Source organism: Schistocerca americana, chromosome 3, assembly GCF_021461395.2.
Source record: "Schistocerca americana isolate TAMUIC-IGC-003095 chromosome 3, iqSchAmer2.1, whole genome shotgun sequence".
NCBI classification, from domain to species: Eukaryota; Metazoa; Arthropoda; class Insecta; order Orthoptera; family Acrididae; genus Schistocerca; species Schistocerca americana.
The window spans coordinates 939,172,155-939,198,290 of NC_060121.1; the positions used below are offsets into that span (position 1 = coordinate 939,172,155).

Below are 26,136 nucleotides of genomic sequence, written 5' to 3' on the forward strand. Positions count from 1 at the left end.
GCGTTGGTTTGTTTCCTGTTACAGCCAAAATACGTTTTAAAGTGGTTTTCTTTTTGCCCATTCGATAGAGCGGTCCAAGATTAGTCTGGTTTGATATTCATTCTATCTATATGTATTAACACGGACAGGAAAAAAACGAAGAATAACCAACACTCCAGCAGCGACTGGGCAGTGCTGTTGCAAGGCGCTGCTCAAAAAATGGCTCAAATGGCTGTGAGCACTATGGGACTTAACATCGGAGGTCATCAGTCTCCTAGAACTGTCTCCTAGAACTTAGAACTACTTAAACCTAACTAAGGACATCACACACATCCATGCCCGAGGCAGGATTCGAACCTGGGATCGTAGCAGTCGCGCGGTTCCGGACAGAAGCGCCTAGAACAGCTCGGTCACCACGGTCGGCCAAGGCGCTGCCAGATAGCGCAGGTCATAACGGTATATTAGATGTGGCAGGTTGTTCCTACTTTATTGTCCATGTTAATATGGGCATATATAACATTAGACCAATTTGGGATCACTTTACCAATTGGGAACGTAAAATTCCGCTTTAAAAATAATTTTGTTTGTATCGGGAAACAAATCGACGCCTTTTGTTGCCACTGGACGTCGAATGAATCAGGTGATGAGCAGTATTTGTTTGGGCTGACTCCGGCTACACACTGCAGAAACGAAGCTAAAATATCTGCCGAAACACCAGAGGAAATGGACCTCATGATTCTTTGGAGAGACACCTGGTGTTATTTAAAATTTCCAAGCCACAGAGCACCATATCTGTAGGAAAATGTATGTAACTAACGTTCCAGAAGCCTTCACAGGGATCTAGGGTTTTTACGCTCATGCATCAATACATTTTTCTAATGGTATTCGTTATTAATAACATCACAAACGCAATATTTGAAGTAAACATCTAGTAGACGCGGGTTCGATTCCCGATACTGCAAGAATATTTAGGACGGGTGTGGGGTGCACTCAGGCTCGTAATGTCAATTGGAGAGCTACTTGAATGAAAAGCAGCGGCTTCACGGTCTGGAAAGTAGGCGAAACGACCAGGAGAGAGGTGTGCTGACCATGTGCCCCCCTCCATACCACATCCGCATGACGCCGCAAGACAGAGGATGACAAGGCGGCCGGTAGACATCCGTCGGGCCTTCAAAAATTGTGAGTAGATTTCTTTTATATTATATACTGAACCGCCAAAGAAACTGGTATAGGTATGCTTATTCATATACAGAGATATGTAAACAGACAGAATACCGCTCTGCGATCGGCAATGCCTATATAAGACAACAAGTCTGGCGCACTCATGTTCAGAGTTCGCAATGGAGTTTTATATTCTGAGACGGAAGTCTTTGATAGCTCGCTGACCAAGCGAGGTGGTGCAATAGTGAACATACTGGACTCGCATTCGGGAGGGCGACGGTTCAAACTCGCGTCCGGTCATCCTGATATAGGTTTACCGTAATTTCCCTAAATCGCTTCAGGCAAATGCCGGGATGGTTCCTCTTGAAGGGCACGGTCGACTTCCTCCCCCTCCTTCCCTAATCCAATGGGACGATGACCTCGCTGTTTGTTCTCCTCCCCCATATCAACCAACCAATATCTTGCTGGTAGACAGCAGGCAGGAAATGCAAATCCTCAGATACGGAAAAACTAAGGAAAAGAATGTCCGCCTCTGTAGCTGAAAGGTCATAGCAAATAGTTACAATGTAGCAGACGCGGGTTCGATTCCCGATACTCCAAGAATATTTAGGACGGATATAGGGTGCACTCAGGCTCGTAATGTCAATTGAAGAGCTACTTGAATGAAAAGCAGCGGCTTCACGGTCTGGAAAGTAGGCGAAACGACCAGGAAAGAGGTGTGCTGACCATGTGCCCCCCTCCATACCACATCCGCATGACGCCGCAAGACAGAGGATGACAAGGTGGCTGGCAGACATACGTCGGGCCTTCGAATTTTCTGAGTAGATTTCTTTTATATTATATACTGAACCGCCAAAGAAACTGGTATAGGTATGCTTATTCATATACAGAGATATGTAGACAGGCAGAATACGGCTCTGCGATCGGCAGCGCCTATATAAGACAAGTCTCTGGCGCAGTTGTTAGGTTACTGCTGCTCCAATGGTAGGTTATAAAGATTTAAGTGAGTTTGAACGTTGTGTTACGGTCGGCGCACGAGCGATGGGACACAGCATCGCCGAAGTAGCGATGAAGTGGGGATTTTCCCCTGCGGCCATTTCACGAGTGTAGCGTGAATATTAGGAATCCGGTAAAACGTCAAATCTCCGATATCGCTGCGGCCCGAAGAAGATCCTGCAAGAACGGGAACAATGACGACTGAAGAGAATCGTTCAACGTGACTGAAGTGCAATCCTTTCGCAAATTGCTGCAGATTTCAATGCTGGACCGTCAACAAGTGTCAGCGTGCCATCCATTCAACGAAACATCACTCATGAGAACTTTCGGAGCCGAAAGCCCACACGTGTACCCGCGATAACTGCACGACACAATGCTTAATGCCTCGCCTGGGCCCGCCAACACCGACATTGGACTGTTGATGACTGGAAACTGTTGGCTGTTCGGATGAGTCTCGTTTCAAATTATATCGAGCGGATGGACGATTACGGGTTTGGAGACAACCTCATGAATCCATGGACCCTGCAAGCTAGTAGGGGACTGTTCAAGCTGGTGGGGGCCCTGTAAGGGTGTGGGACGTATGAAGTTGGAGTGAATGGGGCCCTTGATACGTCTAGATAGGACTCAGACAGATGACACGTACGTAAGCATCCTGTCTGATCACCAGCATCCATTTATGTCCATTGCGCATTCCGACGGATATCGGCAATTCCAACAGGACAGAGCGACACCCTCACATGTCCAGAATTGCTACAGAGTGGCTCCAGGAATACTCTTCTGAATTTAAACACGTCCGCTGGCCACCAAAATCCCTAGACATGAACATATCTGGGGCGCCTTGCAACGTGCTGTTCAAAAATATCTCCACCCCCTCGTACTCTTACGGATTTATGGACAGCCTTGCAGGATTCATTGTGTCAATTCCCTCCAGCACTACTTCAGACATTAGTCGAGTCCATGCCACGTCGTGTTGCAGCACTTCTGCTTGCTAGCGGGGGTCCTGCGCGATATTAGGCAGGTTGAAACGTCCCCTTATAAAAATTTATACATGACTGTCCTTAAACTGACACACAATATTTTTTAGCGCAACGCAATCTAACTTTCGAAATTCTCTACAAAAGAATGGCCCTGACTAACATTAACCTATACCTTTCACAAATCACTTACCTCACAAAAATCTTGGTTACTCGAACTACTGCAATACAGCAAGCGCCACTACTGCCAGCTAAATAAAAGATTCAAACTACTGAAGGCACTAACTACTGATAGGCATAGTTAGCAAATGAAGATTTTGATAGAGAACAAACAATGTATTTACCTCAACAGTGTTCAAAAGTCATAATGTATATGGCAGCTCATGACATCCAGTCTTACAAATTTAAAAAGTCCGCCATCTCTCTCCCCACATCCACCACTGCTGGCGCCTCACCTCCAACTGCGCAACGTTACGCGCTGTTAACATCCAACTGCCCAACACTACAATGGCAGACAACAATGCAAACTAGCCACAGACTGCACACAGCACAGCCAGTGATTTTCATACAGAGCGCTACGTGGCGTTACCAATAAGAAAACCTAAACAGCCTACTTACATAGTCCCATGTTCCCCGCAAAAAATTTTACAAATTGTTTTGGGCGCTGGCCAATACATATTTGTTAAAAATTTTTCACAATTACAATAACAAAGAAATCAAATGCACACACTTATTGATACAATGTTGGTCAAAAGCTAAAATATTCCCACAGTCTATAAAGACAGTCCTGATCATCATCACAGTAAAATTGCAGTTTTTTCCTCAAAGTCTGAGCAGTAAATGAGAATGCACACGGAAGCAGTGGATTTCCATGCAGTCTTGAAGAAGTAGTGTTGTCCTTCCAACGGAAATACAGTGCTGACTCTTGACATGCAGACAGATCATCCGCTCTCAAAAATCCCCCATCTCACTTCCCCACATCCACCACAACATAGCAAACCCACTGCAGACTCAGTCAAAGTTTTGAAGAATATTGGTAGGTAAGTCATCGCAGAACGGACCCACTGTAGTCCTGGTAGAAATAATGGTATTGGTGGGGCATCAAAGATGCAGACCCACTGTAGTCCTTGTAGAGACGGCCAGCAGTCATCTGTTGCGACTGTGCAGGTGCACAATCACCATCGAAGAGTCTTGTGGACAATATAGCAAGTCCATAAACCACCACTTGTGCAATCACAAAGTTTTTGGAATTGTCCTTAGAACCAGCAATGCTATTAATCAGTCCCTTGCTGAATTATCAACACATGTGCGAGCACTAACAGTCCTCTTTTTTTTTCACATATTGTGCATATACTATGACCAACAGAAATGTGTGCAGTGAAATGAATGCTTACAAGCTGCTTAATTTGATGAACTGGTGTCTATACAATTATAAATTTACAACATAAGAATACAATTACAAAGGTACAGAATACATCATTAAAGAACATAATAGTACAGATAACATTTGTAATAATACGGGCCTTACAAAAGAATAGAAATAGACACATACATCAGTGTTACAAGAATTATGACACAAGTACATACATAAAAGATCAGAATAACTTTTGAAACATCAACTTCACACATGAGCATTAAAACAGAACAGAATAAATAATGTCTATAAACATCTTTACAAAGAAAATAACATATTATTAATGTAAATTATATTTGAGGATAACAGTATTCCTCCTCATAGTGAATGTAGCTTAGTACTAGAAAAATTCTACAACATAAATCGTATTAGCTAAACACATAAAGACAGGAAAAACACAAATACTCAAGAGTACACAAACACATAGCAGAATAACACAGGAGGAAAGGACAGGGTTTGTTTTCAGTGTAACATTTGGTACTGCAATCCAACCCAAAAATTCATTCCCTAGATCTTTCGTCTTATTTCAACATTTGTTTCCACCAAAAAAATCCTATCCAAGCATGCTTTCTGTATTTATATGTTCACATATTTCTTACCTCATTATTAATTTTCCATTATCTTACCTAATCATTTATTTCCAAGAAAATCCTACCTAAACCTGTTGTCCCTAAACCCTAATTTTTGTTCATATACTCTTTCCAAATCCTTTTTTGGCCAAACCATTTTCTTATAGCTTCTCAATGCATTTCATCCAATTCATCACAACTCGTTCTCATATATAGCCTACCCCATCTTAAGCTAACTTAAATCTTCTGAGCTCAGATGCTAAACTAAGGGACGAGGCAATGCTGCAGCACAAAACAATTAATACAAACAGCAATGACAAAAAATACAAATTGGCAAAGCTAGCAGCAGTAAATGTAATAACTTATATCTAAACATGACAAACCCACAGGCAGAAAAACTACTACACTAAAGACAACAATGCAGATAAGGAAAATGTCTATTCACATCTTAATGTCTTCGTAATTAAAGTGGTGCACCACAAGAAGTTATTCTACCAAAAAAATTACCAAGTAGTTGAAAAGAAAATTCCGTATGCAATTCCTGTGAAGGGAAGTGTCTTTTTATGCTTCTTAGTTTTTTCATAAAATTATTTACTGGATCTTTAGGCATAAAATATTTATATTAGTACATCTATAAAATTTTAATTTAACCAATGTTGCAGTGGAGCTAGATACTAGATATTAAACAAAATGAGCAATCTCTCAACTACAAAGACAATAGATATAAAATGTTTCTCATCATTTCATTAGGCATTTTAGTAAATATCATAAATTACGAGCTCCACAGTGTAATCATATTTTTTCAAGTTTGAGCGTGTCGTATCTGCGATGCTTTCGACAAAGAAATGTCAATAGCGAGGATAATGGCCTCTTTTCTTTTTTTTTCTTTTTTTTGCGCCTAATGGCTTTCTTTTGTCAGATGACTACCTCTCAGCTGGGCGCCCAAAACGCATTACGTCAAGGTCACTTACCTTTTTTACTGAAATATTTACGACAGCAGTTTCTGCTACAGTGGCAGTCTCATATAAAAAAATTCACAGGTTGAGAATTTGCGTTACAAATGTGTAGAAACAAAATCCTATTGATATAACAGTGTCCAAAAAATTTTCGTCGACATTGTGATACATCCATGCATTTACACACATTTCATAACTCTTAAAGTACGATTCTTGGTTTCCAACATCCTTTTTCACAAGTCAGAGTCTCTAACCACTACTCATTATCCATTAACTTATTACACATGTACATATTTGTCGACACTTCTTCAATATTTCATCATAATAAATACATAGCATAATTAAATTCCTCATACAGCATCAGCTTATTGATCATAAACATACCTCAACAGCATAATACACATTGTCATCATAATAATAACATCATAAAAACTCAGCCAAATCTCAAAAACGTCGTAGCTTTCTGCAATAATTTCAAAACCTAAAGAAAATTCTCTGCTCATTTCAATAGTGTCATTTACCTCAAACGTACTTTAAAAATCATGATCTCATACCAAATACATCATTGAAAGCTCTCATAGTATCACAATGGTTCTGAAAAAATATGAACAGTTCACAAAGTACAGACACAATACAATTTCATAAGTGTGAAGTTACCCAGCTGTGTAATTGCGTAAACATGTGTCACTGATGTAGTAAAAAAAGTTTATCTCTCAGTTAAATGATCAGATAGCTGTGTAATTTGTGTGTTAGAGAAATATGATACCGATGTGTAAAGTTGTATAAGCAAATACCATATTAGCTAGGGCTCCTTGTGCTTGCCAAACACATGGTACACAAAGTAAGCATGTACCCCCCTGAGGATTCATGTAATTGTATCCTCAGGTGTTACAGATTACAGCAATGGAATGAAATGTATCACGGAAAACCTTTGTATCATTGTACTTTAAATATCTTTAAAAATAAATGATTTAAGTACAAAATTAATCACTCAATTACGTGTACTGTAGCGCTAAACTGTGCATCTTGTTGTAAGATAATCTCTGTGGAAGTGTCGTAGTTATCGTCCTCCGAAAGCTAAGTTCTGCAGAAGCCAATCTACTTACCTCATGATAAACAAAAGTGAAATGCTTTGCGTATAGATATCGTAGTTGGTACACTTATTGGCGTGATGAAGTAAGTACTGTGCTGTAACGTATTGTTGTGCTACGGAAAAGGCTGTTTCCTTGTAGCTACACCACAAAAGTTACTACTAAAACATGTTTTACTTTCCAGAAGAATTCAGAAAAACTGTGCAGATATAAAACAGATACACCGCAAAAGCAACATTGTAAATTGTCACTCGTTAGTAGCATCATGAAAAAATCGTGTAGCTGTCACATAAACTAACCACTGTGTCATCTGGTATCTCACAGAAAGTACTATAAATCCAGAATGTATTTTCAAGTAAACCAAAATGTTGCATTAAAATCCCATTAGCAGTACTGGTAAATGTTCTAAGTATGTGAGCCTTATAGTCGCTACGTAATCGTGCAACTAACAAGCAAGAATGTACACACACAATAACACTGTGTCATCTGTTCACAATAACAATGCATTCGTAATTTCCGTTTAAATAAGTTCTCTTGGTTCTTGACTGGATATTTAATTTCAATCATTGTTGCATGTTAACAGTTTCTCAGTGTGACAAATTGTACTAGTAGCGTGAAGTGAAAAATTTTATGGCAAAGACTAAGTTAAAATGCAGATTATCTTTCAATAAATGGTTTTACATGTGAAATGTGGTGTAAACCTTTACTCTTCCTAGTACGCAGAGTTTCAACTTCAATGCAATTATCATGTGGTATACATCAGTAAGGAATACTGGAATTTTTCTCAAGGTTAGCATCTATGTTATTTTTTCCTGAGCCAGCGGGCGCACGTGGCTGCCTGCGGTACGAGTCATTGTCTGTTTCTTTGTTTGCGCGTGTCGTTACTGGGATTAGGAGACCTAACTTCTACAAATTCACCTGGTCGAGAGTGCCCTGCTCTGTTTGAATCTCGCCAGTTCTGATGCAATTCAGCTCTGTCGTTACGATCATATCGTCTGTCCTCGTCATGTCGGTAGATTCCATAGTTTCTTTCTTGTCGGTCACGTGGTGGAGAATTTCTCCATGAATCGTAACTGCGCGCTGGACCGTTGCGTCTAAAGTTATTCTGTCTCCCTTGATAATAATTATTTTGGTTCCCATATTGTCTGTTTCTATGGCTGTCTCTGTGATAGTCATTACTATGGAAATGCGATCTTTCTCTGTAATTATTTTTACTCTGCCAACGGTTGTCATACAGGTGGTGTCTGTTTTGGTCATGATTTACGTTGTAAGAATAGCCTTGTCGTGTATTATTTCTTTGATCGCGGAATTGTGACGGATGTGACATGTAATTGTTGTGTTCCTGTTTTCGCGTTCCGCGATTGTCAGTGTCAATTTCTAATTCTTGTAAGAGTCCCTGAAAAGCTTCAATGTCATCTTTGCAACGTCCTGCCAAAATAATATGTCGTAAACGTTCAGGCTATTTGATTAAGCAAATGCGGATGAGTTCTGAGGGGCTGTATGGGTTTGACAGATACTGATTCTTGTGCAACATGTCTTCAAAATATTTCACAAGACTGGAAAATTCAGATTGTTCGAAATGTTTCATCATTATGATGCCATGTTTTACTCGGTCTTGTGTGACTTGAGACCAATATGCTGAGAGGAAGGCATGGTAAAATTCTCCTTCACTGTGACAATCGTGAATAACCGATCGCATTCTTACAGCTGGTTCATTCTCCAAGTAGCCACACATGATTTCTAACCTGTGCTCCAATGACCAGTTGGGAGGAAAACAATGAGAGAATTGATGAAGCCATGCTTGTGGATAAATGTCGTTGTCAGAATTCTTAAATGTTTTGAATTTACGTGTAGTAATGAACAGCTTATAGTCAAAATCATCGTGTCGGCGAGTCGCACATCGCTCATTGTTACTTCGTTTCGGCGGTTCCATCTCAAAATCCAATGCGCCTTGCCAATTTCTTTCATAATTTCCGAAGTGTCCTGTGTTATTATTTTGTGGTTGTTCCATATTTCTATGTCCCTCTTCCCGTACTGGAGCGCGAATGTCCCCTGATATATGTAATTCTTGTATTACTTGTGCCAACTGATCTTGTACTTCCCGGATTTCTCTTTAGTACTGTGTATTGATTTGATTTTGATTTTGTTTGAATTTTCTAATTTGTTCATACTCTTCTGTGTCAGTGAAGGCTACGGGTCTTGTGTCATTCAGATAATCATCTACCTTTCTAGATAAGTTAGTGAACTGATCCGAAAGTTCGGCTACTTTCTCCGATAGTGAACACATTTCCTCAGTGTGTTTTTCTGAACCAAGTTTCAGAGTGTCCATTTGTGTTGAAATCGGATCTACTGTGTCCTTTAAGTTTTCCTGAGTTTTTGCAAGTTGCGTAACCGAATCGGTAGATGCAACTGAGTCAATTTTAGCTCACAAGGTCTTATGATTTTCGTTAACAATGGTTTGCAGTTCTTTTATGGCTGCTTCGTGATTCTGTAATGCATTTTCATGCCGCGAAAAAATAGGTTGAAAATGCTCACAAATTTGTGTTTTTTACGTCATTACAGACTTTTTGACATTTCAATTCAATGTTATGTAACTCAGTAGTTATATCTACACGTGTTTGTTCAAGTGTGGTGTCTAACTTCCGAAGATTTTGTTCCATTTGTTTCTGATTTTGTTCAAGCGTTGTGTCTAACTTTTGTAGCCTTTGTCCCATTTGTTGCATTAACTGTAATAGCAATGCACTGGTGTCTGAAACATGTTCCTCATTGCTATTCGGCAGTGCATTTGAACCGGCAATGTTCGCATTGTGAAAAGCAGAAAATGTGTCTTGATTTATTTGAGAAAACGGTGAGGGCGCAAAACCTGAATCTACAGTATTTGCAAGATTGTGTCCTGTCATTTCGGAATCCTGAGGCGAGCTGTTGCCGAACGATCGATCGATAATGCTTCCCTGTTCACTAATTGTTTCACTGCCTACACCATTATTTGCAGCCCGCTCCATTTCCCTATGCACAATTACCAAATTACTACTTTGAACATTAGTTAATTCATTACATGGTGGCGCTAACACACTGCTTTCGTCTTCGCTGTCATTTCTCAGTTTACTTTGGAGCCTAGTATTACGTTTTTCACACGCCATTATTGTCACAATATTTCACACGACAACACAGAAAAACACAATTTGAAGAGCAAAAATAAGAGAACACATTGACATAGCACTGAAAATAATATCTAGTTAATTGCAAGCACAGCTGCGAAATACTTGGTGCAAATTTACTTGCATGTCACACCTGTTTTACTGTACAACAATGAAAGACTGCAACTACAAAGGAGATTCTCTCTACAATTACGCGCTAGCAATAAACAATATCTACACTAATTACACAAACTACAAGAAAAAATCAGAAGATTCCAGTGAGGTATCCTCGGCTAAGGGTTGACATATGAAACATCCCCCTAGGAAAAATTTATGCATGACTGTCCATAAACTGACACACAATATTTTTTAGCGCAGCGGAATCTGACTTTCAAAATTCCCTACAAAAGAATGGCCCTGACTAACATTAACCTATACCTTTCACAAATCACTTACCTCACAAAAATCTTGGTTACTCGAACTACTGCAATAGAGCGAGCGCCACTACTGCCAGCTAAATAAAAGATTCCAACTACTGAAGGCACTAACTACTGATAGGCATAGTTAGCAAATGAAAGAAATTGATAGAGAACAAACAATGTATTTACCTCAATAGTGTTCAAAAGTCATAATGTATATAGCAGTTCATGACATCCAGTCTTACAAATTTCAAAACTCCGCCATCTCTCTCCCCACATCCACCACTGCTGGCGCCTCACCTCCAACTGCGCAACGTTACGCGCTGTTAACATCCAGCTGCCCAACACTACAATGGCAGACAACAATGCAAACTAGCCACAGACTGCACACAGCACAGCCAGTGATTTTCATACAGAGCGCTACGTGGCGTTACCAATAAGAAAACCTAAACAGCCTACTTACAAGGTGTACCATTTTTTTGGCTCTTCAGTGTAGCTGTACATTTACGAATTAAGATTCCTTCCTTCAATTTCGCCTCAGGCGTGTTGACGTGTAACCTGACTTGTTCAACATCCCTGATGTCTCTCCTTCATCGTGGGATTTACAGAACGAGATTTGTACATGAATGGAAATGAACCGCCGGCCGTTGTGGCCGAGCGGTTCTAGGCACTTCAGTCCGGAACCGCGCTGCTGCTACGGACGCATGTTCGAATCTTGCCTCGCGCATGGATATGAGTGATGTCCTTAGGTTAGTTAGGTTTAAGTAGTTCTACGTCTAGGGGACTGATGACCTCAGATGTTAAGTCCCATACTGCTTAGAGCCATTTATTTATTTATTTATTTTTGGAAATGAACTATACAGTCTAGACATAATTTGTCGTTTTGTTCCTCGCAATAATGCTAGCCCAGCTAATATAGCATCCGATGCAGCACTTGTGGTGGTGGAAATTTTTGTTTTTTAAGCACTTGATTAATTCCTATTCCGAAATCAGCTGCCATTACACAGACAATGAGGACATCCTGGTGTACCCACAACTAGGAGGTACAGTTGCAAGGCGACATACATAACTTTTAAAAAAATCGCAAGTTGAACCAAGCAGTAATTTAACCTCACTAGACTTGTGTTGTTTACGAGCCTAACAGATAGATAATAACGAAGAAACTGTAATACAATAACATATCTGCAAACATTACGTAACACATTTATTCTACTTACATCAAACATGAATTATAGATGCTTACGATGTTTCGTAAGTAAAAGGAAATGAAACACGCGTGGTATTAAAACATCGCCAAAAAGAGGATAAGAATAACAATAATAATAATAATGATTCAGAGGTAACTAAGAAACGGCATAAAACACAAAATGGCGAAGAAACCTTCATTGTAAAAAAAATTTTACAGTCGAAGGTGGCAAAGTGATTTTAACCATTTGTCTCATCTTTCTTCTTCGGTCTTTCCCCATTCCAGATGCAAAGCAAAGAAAGACGATGCCGCTTAACGCTAATAAATTCATCCACAAATTCCTTCGTCCAGCGCCGCGAATCTGTTATATGACAGTACAGTGTAATAGCGGCTATAAGAGCGCGAGGAGCAGAGGCGCGCAAGGCACTCAGGACTGACGCAATGAGTGGTTTTCTGTCTACCACTAGATGACCGATATTATTACGCAATAATATTGAACGCGCGAGGTGAAATTGAGAGGTAGTGCAATAATATCAAGCGCATCAGAAATCTATTTCGCTGCCTGAAAATATTGTGTCGTCTGTGGGCAGTATTGGCAATATCCCTTCCAGTGTGTTTGTGTGCTCACTGTTTACTGCTGTACTAAAAGTGAGTTCAAAACAACACTAAAAAAAGGCTATTATTAGAGTGCATCGAAATGCATAATCATTGCCGGCATCGTGGTATGTTACGGCAGATAGTGCAAAAACAGAAATGTGGAGAATGAATCGTATGTTTCGCTGCAGAAAATACACGAAAGGGCCACGAAGGATGAGTTTTTTTTTTAGATTAATTAATGCAGAATTATGAATAAAAGTACATATAGATATTTGTGTGAGTATATACATTCTTCCCCGAATATAAACCTCTAGTGCATTGTTACTGCATGACACATTCCCATAGGTATGTCTCAAATACGGGTACTTTACACTGAAACTGTCCGCCTGCTTAGCTGAGTGGTAACGTGCTTGCCTCCCATGCAGCGGGCCCAGGTTCGATTCCCAGCTGGGTTGGACGTTTTCTCCGCCCGTGGACTGGATGTTGTGTCGCCCTCATCATCATTTCAGCCTCATCATCTGCCCGCAAGTCGCCCAGTGTGGCTTCGACTGAAATAAAACTTGCACTTGGCTGCCGATGCCAAATGGGGCCTCCCGGTCATTAATGCCATACGATCATTTCAATCTGATTTGCAGATAATCAGTAAAATGTGTATAGCAGTTATACAAAAGCAGTATACAAGTTGGGGATCGCGACACAAACAAAAAACCATACAAGTTTCATGTCATATATGCGTTTTTATTCTACGTCTGTATATTCAGGAACAAAATGATATAAAATTTAAGGAAAATGAAACGTTCTGTGTGCAATGGCTTTAACATAAATAACGACACAAGTGCCAGCGTACCCATTTTCACTCATTTCACAAGGTTCTCTTTTCCAATGGAATCATTTTAGCTAAATCCTTTCTCTTTTCTTCAGACAACCTAGGTTCACAGCGTAGTGTTTCCGGCTGCACATGTTGAACATCAGAAGCTTTCACATTCCTCTTCAGGATATAATGTTCCTTGACCTCTTCAATTGCGTTGAGAGTTGACCGAACTTAACAGTACCCTAGCCGTTCAGCAGTCAGTTTGACCCACCGAGCTTTTGAAATATGCACATTGGTGAAGTTCATACTTTTTCAGCAGTCATTAAAATCTCATTTCTTGCGTAACCGTTACTGTGGATGGTGTTGTGCGCATAGATTCATTGCAGAGGCTAACTATCTTTCGTACTTCATATACAGTTATCCTCTTTCGTTTCTCAGTGTGAGAAAAATCACGACCGCAAGACGTAAAAGAGTGTCCTTTCACCAAAAACGTGTGTTCGATTTCCGTAAAACAACCCTTTTCTGTGAGGTAAGTAAATAATTCCGTGCAAGTAGTCAACTATAGTCTCATAATCAGAACGATGCTTTTTGTCGATATGTAATTCGTTTCAATAATAAATTAAACGCATTAAATACTTTAACATTACTTACGTTGATTCTAAGCCTTGTATTAAATGACAGTGAAGGTCTCCCTGGTGCTTGGGAGCGTCTTTAGTCTTTTCTTGTGCATTCCTTTTCTTTGCTGCCTAGTTTCTTCCTTTCACTTTGAGCACTACCTTCACCTTTCCTCCTCCAGTTTGGTGCAGTTTTCCTTTCCATTTTTAAATATTGTGTATTGTTTACATGTAATAATGATTTCAGCAATGCCCTATTGTTGCAAACAAACCAAAGCTAATTGAACTGTCAGCAATTCACACAAATGCACGCCAGAGTTGGCGCATGATTCATTATTTGAACATCGCTGTTGGCCTTAGACACGAGTGCAATCTTTAGACAGCTGTAAATGCGTTTTCCGCTGTTCTGGCGCTTGTGTCAGAATATATGTTATCGGCCTTGGCATTTACAGCGAAATTTCACCTTTTTTTTGCGCTTGACCCGTTGTTTACCCATGCCACATCTATAAGCAATTACGTAGCAATCGCTAAACCCGAATTATTGTCTCATTGCGGTCAGCAGCTTAGTGCTAAATTTGACTGAACATGGGATTTGGCTGAATCACGAGAATCACTTCTAGAAGTGTATGAAAATTTTTTAATTTATAAAAATCCGTGCTCTAGACTCCAAGGGGGCGAGGGAGCGGCAGCAATGTATCAAACGTGGGAGCATCAACACACAAAAAGTTATCATAAACTTTTTTGTCATTCAAGCTCAATTCTCTCAACAAGTTTTCGTGAGTAATGTATGACAGTCCTTCAATCAATTTTTCATCCGCCAATTTTTTTTTTCAAAGTAGAGCAATTATCATAGCAGCTGCGTCTTTCTCGTCAACATTCCGAACCCCAGTATTGTTGTACAATATTATTGACAATATTACTTAGCAGACTAGGGAGAAATTCAATAATATTGCACAATATTGCAATATTATTGACCATCTGGAGCAAGGTTTCCCAAACTGTCTTCCCACAGGCGTTTCGCGGGAAGTGAATAAGTGCTCCACGAAAACTATTAATAACATGGAGTTTTTTTCCAACATTTTGGCGATACTAATTACTTCTTTAAATTTTATTATGATTTCTGTGTTATTTGCTGTGACTTGAAACTGAAGTCATCACTAAATAAAACATTTTTTCTATTGTTTTTTAAACTTTACCGACCTTCAAAATACACAAGGTGTTTCATCAAAACACCAACATTCTGAAAGTGTTTCGTCAGAGGAAAAGTTTGGGATCTATTGTTCTATATGTCGATAAGCCTGGTTTGGCTCTGAGCACTATGGGACTTAACATCTATGGTCATCAGTCCCATAGAACTTAGAACTACTTAAATCTAACTAACATAAGGACATCACACAACACCCAGTCATCACGAGGCAGAGAAAATCCCTGACCCCGCCGGGAATCGAACCCGGGAACCCGGGCGTGGGAATAAGCCTGGTTTACACCGGAGTGAACGCAAGCGACCAGCATTAGCGGAAGAGGATTCCCTCTCGTGTAAACTGCAGGTGAGCGCGGCCAAAGAGCATTCGGTCGTGTTCGAGGTGGTGTTTGCTCGATTCATATTCGCAACTGTTCGATCTTGTTCTGCTGATTGTTGAGCTTTCGTAGAATTGCATGTATTCCTCTTTGGGACTTGGATCACAGAGATCATTCGTCTGCTGTTTTATGCACGAACTACGTTTCTGGTTGACGTGAGTTAAAGGATCCCATAAGAACAACATGCTGAACAAAAACAAACATGCTTGGAAAAATATACCGTAGCACTCGGAGGCCAAACGGGACGACAAATTCATTAGTTGCTTCTGTCAGGCGGGAATGGAGTGAAAAGGCATGGGCGTTTGTATACCTTTGTACGAAAAGAAACAGTACACTGAATTTCGTGGAAAACAAACAAATACGAATACGTATCTACTATGCTGATTAATGTAAAATTACAAGTATACGAAAGGCCTGATCATTGCCATAGATTGTTTTCTGGATAGCTGGACTTAAGTCACTGAAGTATCACTGTTATTTTTTCGGAATTTTGCTCTGATAACGGAATAAGTTAAAATCCAGTTTTTCTCACGTATACTCTATCTGCCCTCCCAAAAGCTACATTAGCAGAACTTGTCAAGTGCCCTAGTTGACAGGTCGTACGTATATTTTACATCACAGTAATCGCATTTTATAGGGATTACCTTCCTTATACGTACTGTAAAGAAAATCCCTGAATACTTCCCGTGTAACTGCAGACATCAGAAACTATCTGAAATATCATAGCTATTGAAGTGCTAACAATTACTAACGAAGCTACCTGCAATTGCTAAGACCCACAGTGTAAATGCAAATCTTTATTCAGGTTATGTTGTTGGGCGGTAATTAGTGGCCTGGTTTTTAAATTTCTCCCTCAGTGCCAATCGAAGTCAACGGAAAATGTCAACCGACGTAAGTGCAACGTTTAGTAATAACCAGCAAACCCCCGACTCTGTAAAAAATCGAACTTTAGTACAAAGAATAGTTTCATGTTTCTGGTTTAATAAAGTTTAATAAAAGCAAATCTTCTGGTCCAGCCCGTATACCAATTAGGTTCCTTTCAGGGTATTCTGATGCATTAGCTCCACACTTAACAATCATATACAACCGTTCGTTCGACGAAAGATCCTTACCCAAAGACTGGAAAGTTGCACAGGTGACACCAATATTGAAGAAAGGTAGTAGGAGTAATCCACTAAATTACAGGCCCATATCGTTAACGTCGATATGCAGCAGGATTTTGGAGCGTATATTGTGTTCAAACATTATGAGTTACCTCGAAGAAAACTGTCTATTGACACACAGTCAACATGGGTTTAGAAAACATCATTCCTGCGAAACACAACTAGCTGTTTATTCACATGAAGTGTTGAGTGCTGTTGACAAGGGATTTCAGATTGATCCCGAATTTCTGGATTTCCAGAAGGCTTTCGACACTGTAGCATACAAGCGGCTTGTAGGGAAACTGCGTGCTTATGGAATATCGTCTCAGTTATGTGTCTGGATTTGTGATTTCCTGTCAGAGAGATCACAGTTTGTAGTAATTGGCGTGAAGTCATCCAGTAGAACAGATGCGATTTCTGGCGTTCCCCAAGGTAGTGTTATAGGCCCTTTGCTGTTCCTTATGTATATAAACAATTTGTGAGACAATCTGAGGAGCCACCTTAGGTTGTTTGCAGATGACGCTGTCGTTTATCGACTAATAAAGTCATCAGAAGATCAAAACAAATTGCAGAACGATTTAGAAAAGATATCTGAATAGTGCGAAAAGTGGCAGTTGACCCTAAATAACGAAAAGTGTGAGGTCATCCACATGAGTGCTAAAAGGAATTCGTTGAACTTCGGTCACACGATAAATCAGTCTAATCTAAAAGCCGTAAATTCAACCGAAAACCTAGGTATTACAATTACGAACAACTTAAATTGGAAGGGACATACAGAAAATGTAGGGAGGGATAACCAAAGACTGCGTTTTATTGGCAGGACACTTAGAAAATGTAACAGATCTACTCGTACTAAGGGAACTGCCTACACTACGCTTGTCCATATTCTTTTAGAATACTGCTGCGCGGTGTGGGATCCTTACTAGATAAGACTGACGTAAGACTGACGGAGTACATCGAAAAAGTTCAAAGATGGGCAGCACGTTTTGTATTATCGCGAAATATGGGAGAGAGTGTCACAGAAATGATACATGATTGGGGGTGGACATTACCAAAAGAAAGGCGTTTTTCGTTGCGACGGAATCTTCTCACGACATTCGAATCACCAACTTTCTCCTCCAAATGCGAAAATATTTTGTTGACACCGACCTACATGGGGAGAAACGATCACCACGATAAAATAAGGGAAATCAGAGCTCGCACGGAAAGATATAGGCGTTCGTTCTTTCCGCGCGCTATAAGAGATTGGAATAATAGAGAATTGTGAAGGTGGTTCGATGAACCCTCTGCCAGGCACTTAAATGTGATTTGCAAAGTATCCATGTAGATGTAGATGTTACGCTATAAATGAGTTAATGTGTTAAATATTTGACGTTAAGCATATAAGCGAGGAAAAGTTTAGATAAGGTTTGAAACTATTTTTAAAGTTTGTTGAAAGTCTCAGTTACAAAACACTGGATGAATGTAGTCTGAGTGATCTGAATTCGATTTTAAGGAAAAGCAAGTCTTTCACGCAATCGATATTTATGGCGTCATATTTCATGAACTATATGTTGTACTATGATATAATTTTGCAAGTACATTCAGTTGCATGTGTGGATATTGTCTGCAAACTGCTGCGAACAGAGTTAATAGTAAAGAAGTAATAAATGAAAACGTCTTGTCTGACGCCGAAGTTTACTGTACGAAAAACACAAATGTAGTAAGCGTTAAACTATTTTCCTTTCATCATTTTGTAGTGGGGGTCAGCGAGAAAAAGTTCGTGAAGTTTGACATTATGTGTGAACTTTGTTGGAAGTCGCTAAGTGATCTTATTCTCAAATACTGGACGAATAAAATCCGGGTAATTACAGGTAATCAGCTATGCTGCCTAAAGACGAACGCAGTTTGCTACTGTAATACTTGTCTGATTTTTTTGCCCCTGGAAGCTGTGAGATATGCAACCCGCTAGTAGTATTTGTTACGCTTCCCGGAGCTGCTATAATTGCTATAATGCACGATCTCGACACGATTCACGCTTTGCTGAAAATTTAGGCACCTACGTTTTTATTTTTTTTTGTGTCATTTTGCTTGCTTCGTGAAAAATACTACAGTTCTGCATCGTGGTGATAGTAGTATTGTATCAGAAGAAACCTGTGTTCCTATTAATAGGGCCAATGACGCCGAGTACTCCGTTCTTTCCTGTGTGTACGCTCTTTCATATATACAGGCGAAATGTGGTGAACACTGCCGTTGTGTGTGACTGCTCATTTTATTCCTGTCGCTCCAGTGTAAAGAGAGGGTGAGCGAACGAAGGTGAATACGAATGAAGGAACATTAGTGAACGATTCGCTATTGTTCACTACCACTGACAATTGACTTTCTTGCACTATTCAATAGACTTGTGATCGTTCGAATATATTCAACATCGATTTTGACTGGAGCGAACGTAGCATAACACGAGACAACGAACACGGAAGCTTAGGAAATTTACGTTCTTCTTTTCTTGGCGCAAAAAAACATTTGCTCATAAATTTCACTAACAACAAACTAGTTACTCATAAAGCACAACTGTGAAACTCTGTTGTGTAGGGTCGACCACGTAATGAATGAATGATGCAAGTACTGCGTTCCAGCCATACGGAAGTGGTGGTACGGCCGGTGAATTGATCCCTGAAACTTAAAACGAGCATGGCGCGGCTGCTTCGCTTGTCTGTTTTGTTCAAGTCTCTACGGCAACGCAGCTTAGGCAGCTACGACGTTCAGTCAGTCTTGCGGCAGTCTATCATGCTTCACGGTTGAAAGCCGGCAACAACCCCAGGATATTCTCTGTTGTTGAGAGATTTTGTCAACTTTTAAGTTGCAGCTGTCTACTAAAATAGTTAAATAGCGCTGTCATTGCCAGTCCAACCTCACAAGAGAAAATAAGCAAAATATATTATTATTGTTGGGCAAAGCCGTCGTCAACCCAAAGATAAGTTTCGAAGTCACAGTGCTTTACTATAGAAGTGGTCCTATTGAGGTGGTGTGCGCTTGCCTTCTTCCGACCTTTGAACTAACTTAACCAGTTAAGTACTCAACATCGACTCTGAAGCATTGTGAAACTCGCCATTTTCACGTTGACAAACATTGCAGAGGTGAAAGAAGTGACAAGTGACATACAAATCCTAAAAACTGGCCAGATATCGAACTTCAGCCCTTTCAGTCAGTAGCTTGGAGCTGAACACTGTGACGCTAAGGCACAATGCAGCAATTATAATTTTGATAAAATGTCAATATGTTTTGCAAACCTATTTGTAAAGTTTCTCAGTAAAGTTTTAGATACTTACAGTAGCTCTCCAGCATGTTAGTCATATCCACAGTGATATTTAAAACCTTTCTATTTTCAAGATCAGGACAAGAAGTCTCTTTGTAAAGTGAAAATGTGGGTTACGGCGATGGTAACTGAGCCCATCGCGCAAAGTCGGCCAGGTCGACGCTCGACGTTGTACGAACTCGCAGAGAACTTACGGGAGATATGGCGGAGTTCTCTGAATTCTATTCGGAACGCGGGTTTCACCAAATTCTCACTGAACGCGGCATTTCGCAACGCCTGGAAAATTCACGAGCCGCATTTTTGCGTTTCAGTGTTGGCGAACCTGATACTGGGGGATTCCCTAGACACAGTCATACGCGTATAAATATGCCTCTCACAGTGCCAAGTGTTATTGTTGCGACAGCGCGGAGCCATGAGTTGTGTAACGGAGGTTTTGGGCGAGGCGTGGGAGAGATTTGTGCTTATTGTAGTCGAAATACTACAATTATTTATTCCTAAATGGAGGCATGTTATACAGCAACATACATGCCACGAATCGAAAGAACACTACTCGATTCATATAGTTCCGATAAGTGTTAATTATCATTTAACACGTCAGTGCAACTACAAATGTGGTTTTTGCTTTCACACAGCGAAAACTTCTTTTGTGTTACCCCTGGAAGAAGCGAGAAAAGGTCTTCGGATGCTTAAAAAGGAAGGTAAGTGTACTCAGAGTCATGAAGAGCTCATTAGCGGATTAGTTGTGAGTATCGGTATGTTCGTCAAAATGTTAATACTAAAGAAACTATAATATTTCATAGTGATTAAAGATATCTACAAGAAATTTAGCAGTATATACCAAAGATGTGCGCTTGGTTTCGAAATGTGCACGACAATAAGGTTCGATTCAGCACTGTGGAAAGCAAAGTGCGTCGTCGTCCGCAGTTGAATTCATAAGTGCACGACGCTTTTGATGCGGTATGTACGTCTGTTGACCAATAGCCGAAAGGAAGGTTTTTTGTTTTTCTGTAGGACAGTCCGGGTGTTTTAAGCGTCGCATCGCGTGTGTAATAATCAGTTGTTTTGCGTTTGTAACTTTATACACGCAGCACCCGTTCTTGTCAAGTTGACTGTAGGGATTCGGTCTTTTATTTCCCAGCCAGATGCCACAGTCTGACGTAGATTTGAAGTAATACAACTTAGTAGAATGCTAACGAGTATTCGTGCACCTATTGCCGGTTTTTCTATTTGCCGATCGGTTGTCTTAACACACTTCCTTTTTGAGCCTCGTAACACACAAATCGCATCATAACCGGTTTCGACTCATTACAAACTTATCATCAGATGTTCTCAGCACGTTACTTAACGCGACGACTGAAGAGACCTGAAGAGGTGTTCCATTCGTCATATCAGCACTCGTTTTTTGACGTTCGCTCAACAAAAAGTGTGCTAGATTCCAAAGATAATCGAAGAACGGTTACCGTAACTAAAAACCTAAACTCAACTCCTCCCGAACAGGCAATGAACGAATGCCCTCCCGAAATTAAAGAACTTACTCAGAGGATATGCTCATTTGTGGCATTAGGTGAACACTGAATTTTATAAATTAATATCTGTCACAGATGTTTTTGAAAATAATTTTGTATGTCATTAAGTGATCGGCTGAAGGCGTTTGCAGATATAATTGATTTAATATACAACTGTGATGTTCAAAAAATATAAATAAACAAAAATATAAAAAATGAGTTAACTCGATTCACAACGTTACATGCTTGTGAAACAGGTTCTTTTTATTTATTTAGCCATCCCTGCACATCTTAAAATGTATGGATGTTGTCAGTTTTGTGAGACATAAGTTAATTTACAATCATTTTTGCTCCTTATCAAAACCTTATATCTGCGGCAGTTTATTATACAATTTTACACCATCATACAAGAAACTATTTTGAGTCTTATGTTTATTTTTTATTTTTCATGTCTAGGTGAAGACAGTGTCTCGTTCTTGTACTATAGTTATGAAAACTGATGTCTACTATAATTTTCTATATTTTTCCTATGATACACTATGGTTTGGAATATAAATTCCCAAGGAACAGTTGGAATTTCTAACAGTTTGAAAAGTTCTCTGCAGTGGGCCCACTTACTGCTTTTCATTGTAATTCTTACTGCTTTTTTTTCCATCTTAAATACTGTTTGTAAATGCTGAGCACTGCCTCCCCAGAAAATTTTACCATAACTGATTACTGAATGAACATAATTGAAGTGTACAGTTCTCAAACATTCATCACTGCATGCAGATGCAAGGACCCTTAAGTGCATAACATGTTGTGGACATCTTTTTCTAGAGTTTCATAACATGTTCATTCCACATCATTTGGGTGACAATGTGAAACCCTAAGAATTCTGTTGTAGGTTCATTTGCTCATTCTGCTTTTTCATTGTTTCCTTATGTTAGCCATTCACTTGCTATGTGAATCAGTGGGACTAGAACATATTTAATTAAAACAACAAAGAAAGAAACATAATGATATGTAATAAGGGGCACATATTCACCCCAAAACAGCACTGATTGGATAACAAAGAAAGTAAGTGTAGGAATTCAAATACATTTTCTGATGTACTGTTTCCTACTTTTTTTTTTAACTTTCTGTATAAACATTTTATTTGCCAGAGTCCAAGAAGATTATCCCATAAGCCAACAGGCAGGAAATATACAATATAAGCCAATATTCTGGTGCACAAGCCAACACAAGCGTCTGTATATGTGCGGATGGATATGTGTGTGTGTGCGAGTGTATACCTGCCTTTTTTTCCCCCTAAGATAAGTCTTTCCGCTCCCGGGATTGGAATGACTCCTTACCCTCTCCCTTAAAACCCACATCCTTTCGTCTTTCCCTCTCCTTCCCTCTTTCCTGACGAAGCAACCGTTGGTTGCGAAAGCTTGAATTTTGTGTGTGTGTTTGTGTTTGTTTGTGTGTCTATCAACATGTCAACGCTTTCGCTTGGTAAGTTACATCATCTTTGTTTTTAGATATATTTTTCCCACGTGGAATGTTTCCCTCTATATATATATATATGTACATACCAAACGAAAGTGCTGGCAGGTCGATAGACACACAAACAAACACAAACATACGCACAAAATTCAAGCTTTTGCAACAAACAGTTGCTTCATCTGGAAAGAGCGAAGGAGAGGGAAAGACGAAAGGATGTGGGTTTTGTGGGAGAGGGTAAGGAGTAATTCCAATCCCGGGAGCGGAAAGACTTACCTTAGGGCGAAAAAAGGACAGGTATATACTCGCACACACACACATATCCATCCGCACATACACAGACACAAGCAGATGAAGCAACCGTGTGTTGCGAAAGCTTGAATTTTGTGTGTACGTTTGTGTTTGTGTGTCTATTGACCTGCCAGCACTTTCGTTTGGTAAGTCACATCATCTTTGTTTTTAGATATATTTTTCCCACGTGGAATGTTTCCCTATATATATATATATATATATATATATATATATATATATATATATATATATATATATATATATATATATATATATATATTACTTTTAGATATATTTTTCCCACGTGGAATGTTTCCCTCATAACAGGTTACACAGTAAATACATATAATAGCTTGTACAGTATATAGATAATTAATAACACTTTGCCTAGAACAGAAGGGTGGTACAAACAAACAGTGGAAAGACACTATAGGAAATGTTGCAAAACCTTAAACTGTGTAATCAGGAAGACATAAGTTAACGGATCAAACCAATAAAACAAAAATGACATGGAATATTATAAAATCTGAAAAAATATGTACAAAAAAATTAGAACACTTGGGGGTTGCACAGTTCATGGAAAATGAGACAGATCAGAATAATCTGAGAAAGGCAACCTCAGGATTCAGTGCTTTTTCCCCTCTCTGTAGCTGGAAGCATTGGAACACAAAACACTCAACCTTCTTTAGAAGCCATAAAACTATTAGTCTTACTCAGCATAACACCAACAATGACACTGCACTTCAAATCCACAACACTCAACAAACAAAATTTTGAAAAACACAACCCTCAGTCAACACAATTAATTTGTAACCTAGGTTTTGGTGTCATAAGGGACACCTTCTTTGGACAAAATTGAAACTAAATGTTACAGCATAATGTACCAAAAAGTTTTGTGTTGACTGTAGCAGAGGACACATGACAGTGCCTAGTGGCTTGCACCTCTGTTGCATTTTAGTTTAATGCTGACTATCTGACGCTGTCAGGTATGACCGCAGCTTTCGTATTTTTTTGTAGTTATGCTGTAACATTTAGTTTCAATTTTGTCCAAAGAAGGTGTCTCTTGTGACACTGAAACCTAGGTTATAAATTAATTGTGTTCGTGACTGAGGGCTGTGTTTTTCAAAATTTTGTATTATACAACAGTCGTTGATTGACAGCCACGTTAAAAACCTAAACACTCAACAAATTTATAAAAATAATCAGATTCCTAAAATGCAACAGTTCGTGAAAACTGGGCCATATTCTTATAGATTACAACATGCTTCAGTGATAGCTGTAAACAAAAGTGGTGACAGGCATGTAATATCTAACTTTTGGCCGATCTCTTTGCTGCCAGTTCTTTCAAAAGTATTTGAGAGGGTAGTGCACAACAGATTATATTAACACCTTACACAAGGTGGCTCACTGACACTCTCGAACTTTGACTTTTGTAAAGGACTCTCCCCAAAGAAAGCAATGTCCATTCTCAAAAAAGAAATTGTGCATGAACTGAATTGTAGAAGCTATCCTGTGAGGCTTTTCTGAGACCTTGCCAATTTTTTTGATTATGTAAAATGTAACATATTAGTACAAAAACTCCCATACCTTATTGTGTCAAAAACAAACCTTTGAGCTTGTCTGGAATCTTACTTGCAGGAAAATGAGACAAAGAGTTGCCTTAACAGATGCAGGTGAAACAAGATAATAAGAGTGGGTAACTATTAAGTATGGTGATCTGCAGACCACTAATATCCTTGGTGTATGTTGATGACCCTAGTAGCACTGGTAAATAACAAGGCAGAATGTTTGCTGATGATGTAAGTATCTTGACGATGGGGTGATCTTGATGAATGGGGTGAAATTCTCAGTGCAAAACACAACTGAAACAACAGCACTAAGTAAACAAATGGAGATGCTCAACGAACTCCAGTGACAGGTGCTACAAGAGAGACGTTCTGCATTACAGTGTGATTTACTGTTAAAATTCCAAGAGTGTATGTTCCTCAAAGAGTCAGCCAATATATCACTTCTTCGTAAGTATATCTTGAGAAAATACCACAAACATGAAATTTAGAGAGATAAGAGCTCACACAGAGCTCGCCAACAGGAAAAGGGGGGAGGGGGGGGGGGATGGGGAGACTGTGGTACACAGAGCACCTTCTGCAACACACTGCAAGTATCTTACGGAGTAGAGATCTAGATGCTGGTAATTAATGATGTGTTCAAGTTTTGTAGTTTCTCAATATGTAATTTGCACAGGAATGTTTGTAGTGAGTTTTTTGTTTGTATTGGTAATGAACAGTTTACTTACAAATGCCTACTCACATTTCTTGCTTATTTTTGTATATGCTGACCTACCCAAAAAGCAGGAATAATATTTCATGTAACCTTAATATTATCATGTGCAGAAAACATTCCACTATTTCAGTACTTCTTGCTAAATTTTCCTCAGAGGAACAATCATAGACATTTGGCCTTGTTTATTATATGTAACACAGTCTAAGATGATTTGTTACAGTTATCTTTAGGTTCTACAAAGAAAAAGAAAAGATAACACAGGAATATGTCATGTAATCCCTGTTATTAAATGTAAATGAGTTATATCAAAAGATCCCTCTTTTTAGGTATGCAGAAAATTAATTTTTCTGGAGGAGAGCCATTTCTACCTGACAGAGGTCATTTTCTTGGTGAACTTGTGCGCTACTGTAAGGCGGAGCTCTCTCTACCCAGTGTTACCATAGTCAGCAATGGCAGTACAGTCAGTGAAGCATGGTTTAAGAAATATGGTAATAGTAACACACATTTATTGATAAATTTTTATGATAAGTTAACTATCTTAGTGATATAAATCTCTGTAACAATGTGTTAATGGTATAGAATTTACATGTTATACACAGGCTCTTTTCAAAAATGTGTTCAATACACAAAATACGGGAAAGACAACCACTCACCTATAGTGGTTCGATGTGCTG

General features: G+C 39.4%; 1 protein-coding gene across 2 annotated transcripts in view; it reads left to right on the forward strand.

Moving 5' to 3' along the window:
• The first annotated feature begins 20,345 nt into the window (after positions 1-20,345).
• Positions 20,346-26,136, forward strand: part of LOC124605824 (radical S-adenosyl methionine domain-containing protein 2-like) — a 43,579-nt gene continuing 37,788 nt past the window's right edge. The window contains exons 1-2 of one of the 2 annotated variants that reach the window (XM_047137742.1): positions 20,346-20,617; positions 25,789-25,950. In XM_047137742.1, coding sequence (XP_046993698.1) covers positions 20,602-20,617; positions 25,789-25,950 — 178 coding nt within the window. In that variant the 5' untranslated portion in view covers positions 20,346-20,601. The remainder of the gene's footprint in view (positions 20,618-25,788; positions 25,951-26,136) is intronic. The other variant, XR_006978682.1, reaches the window with a different exon arrangement.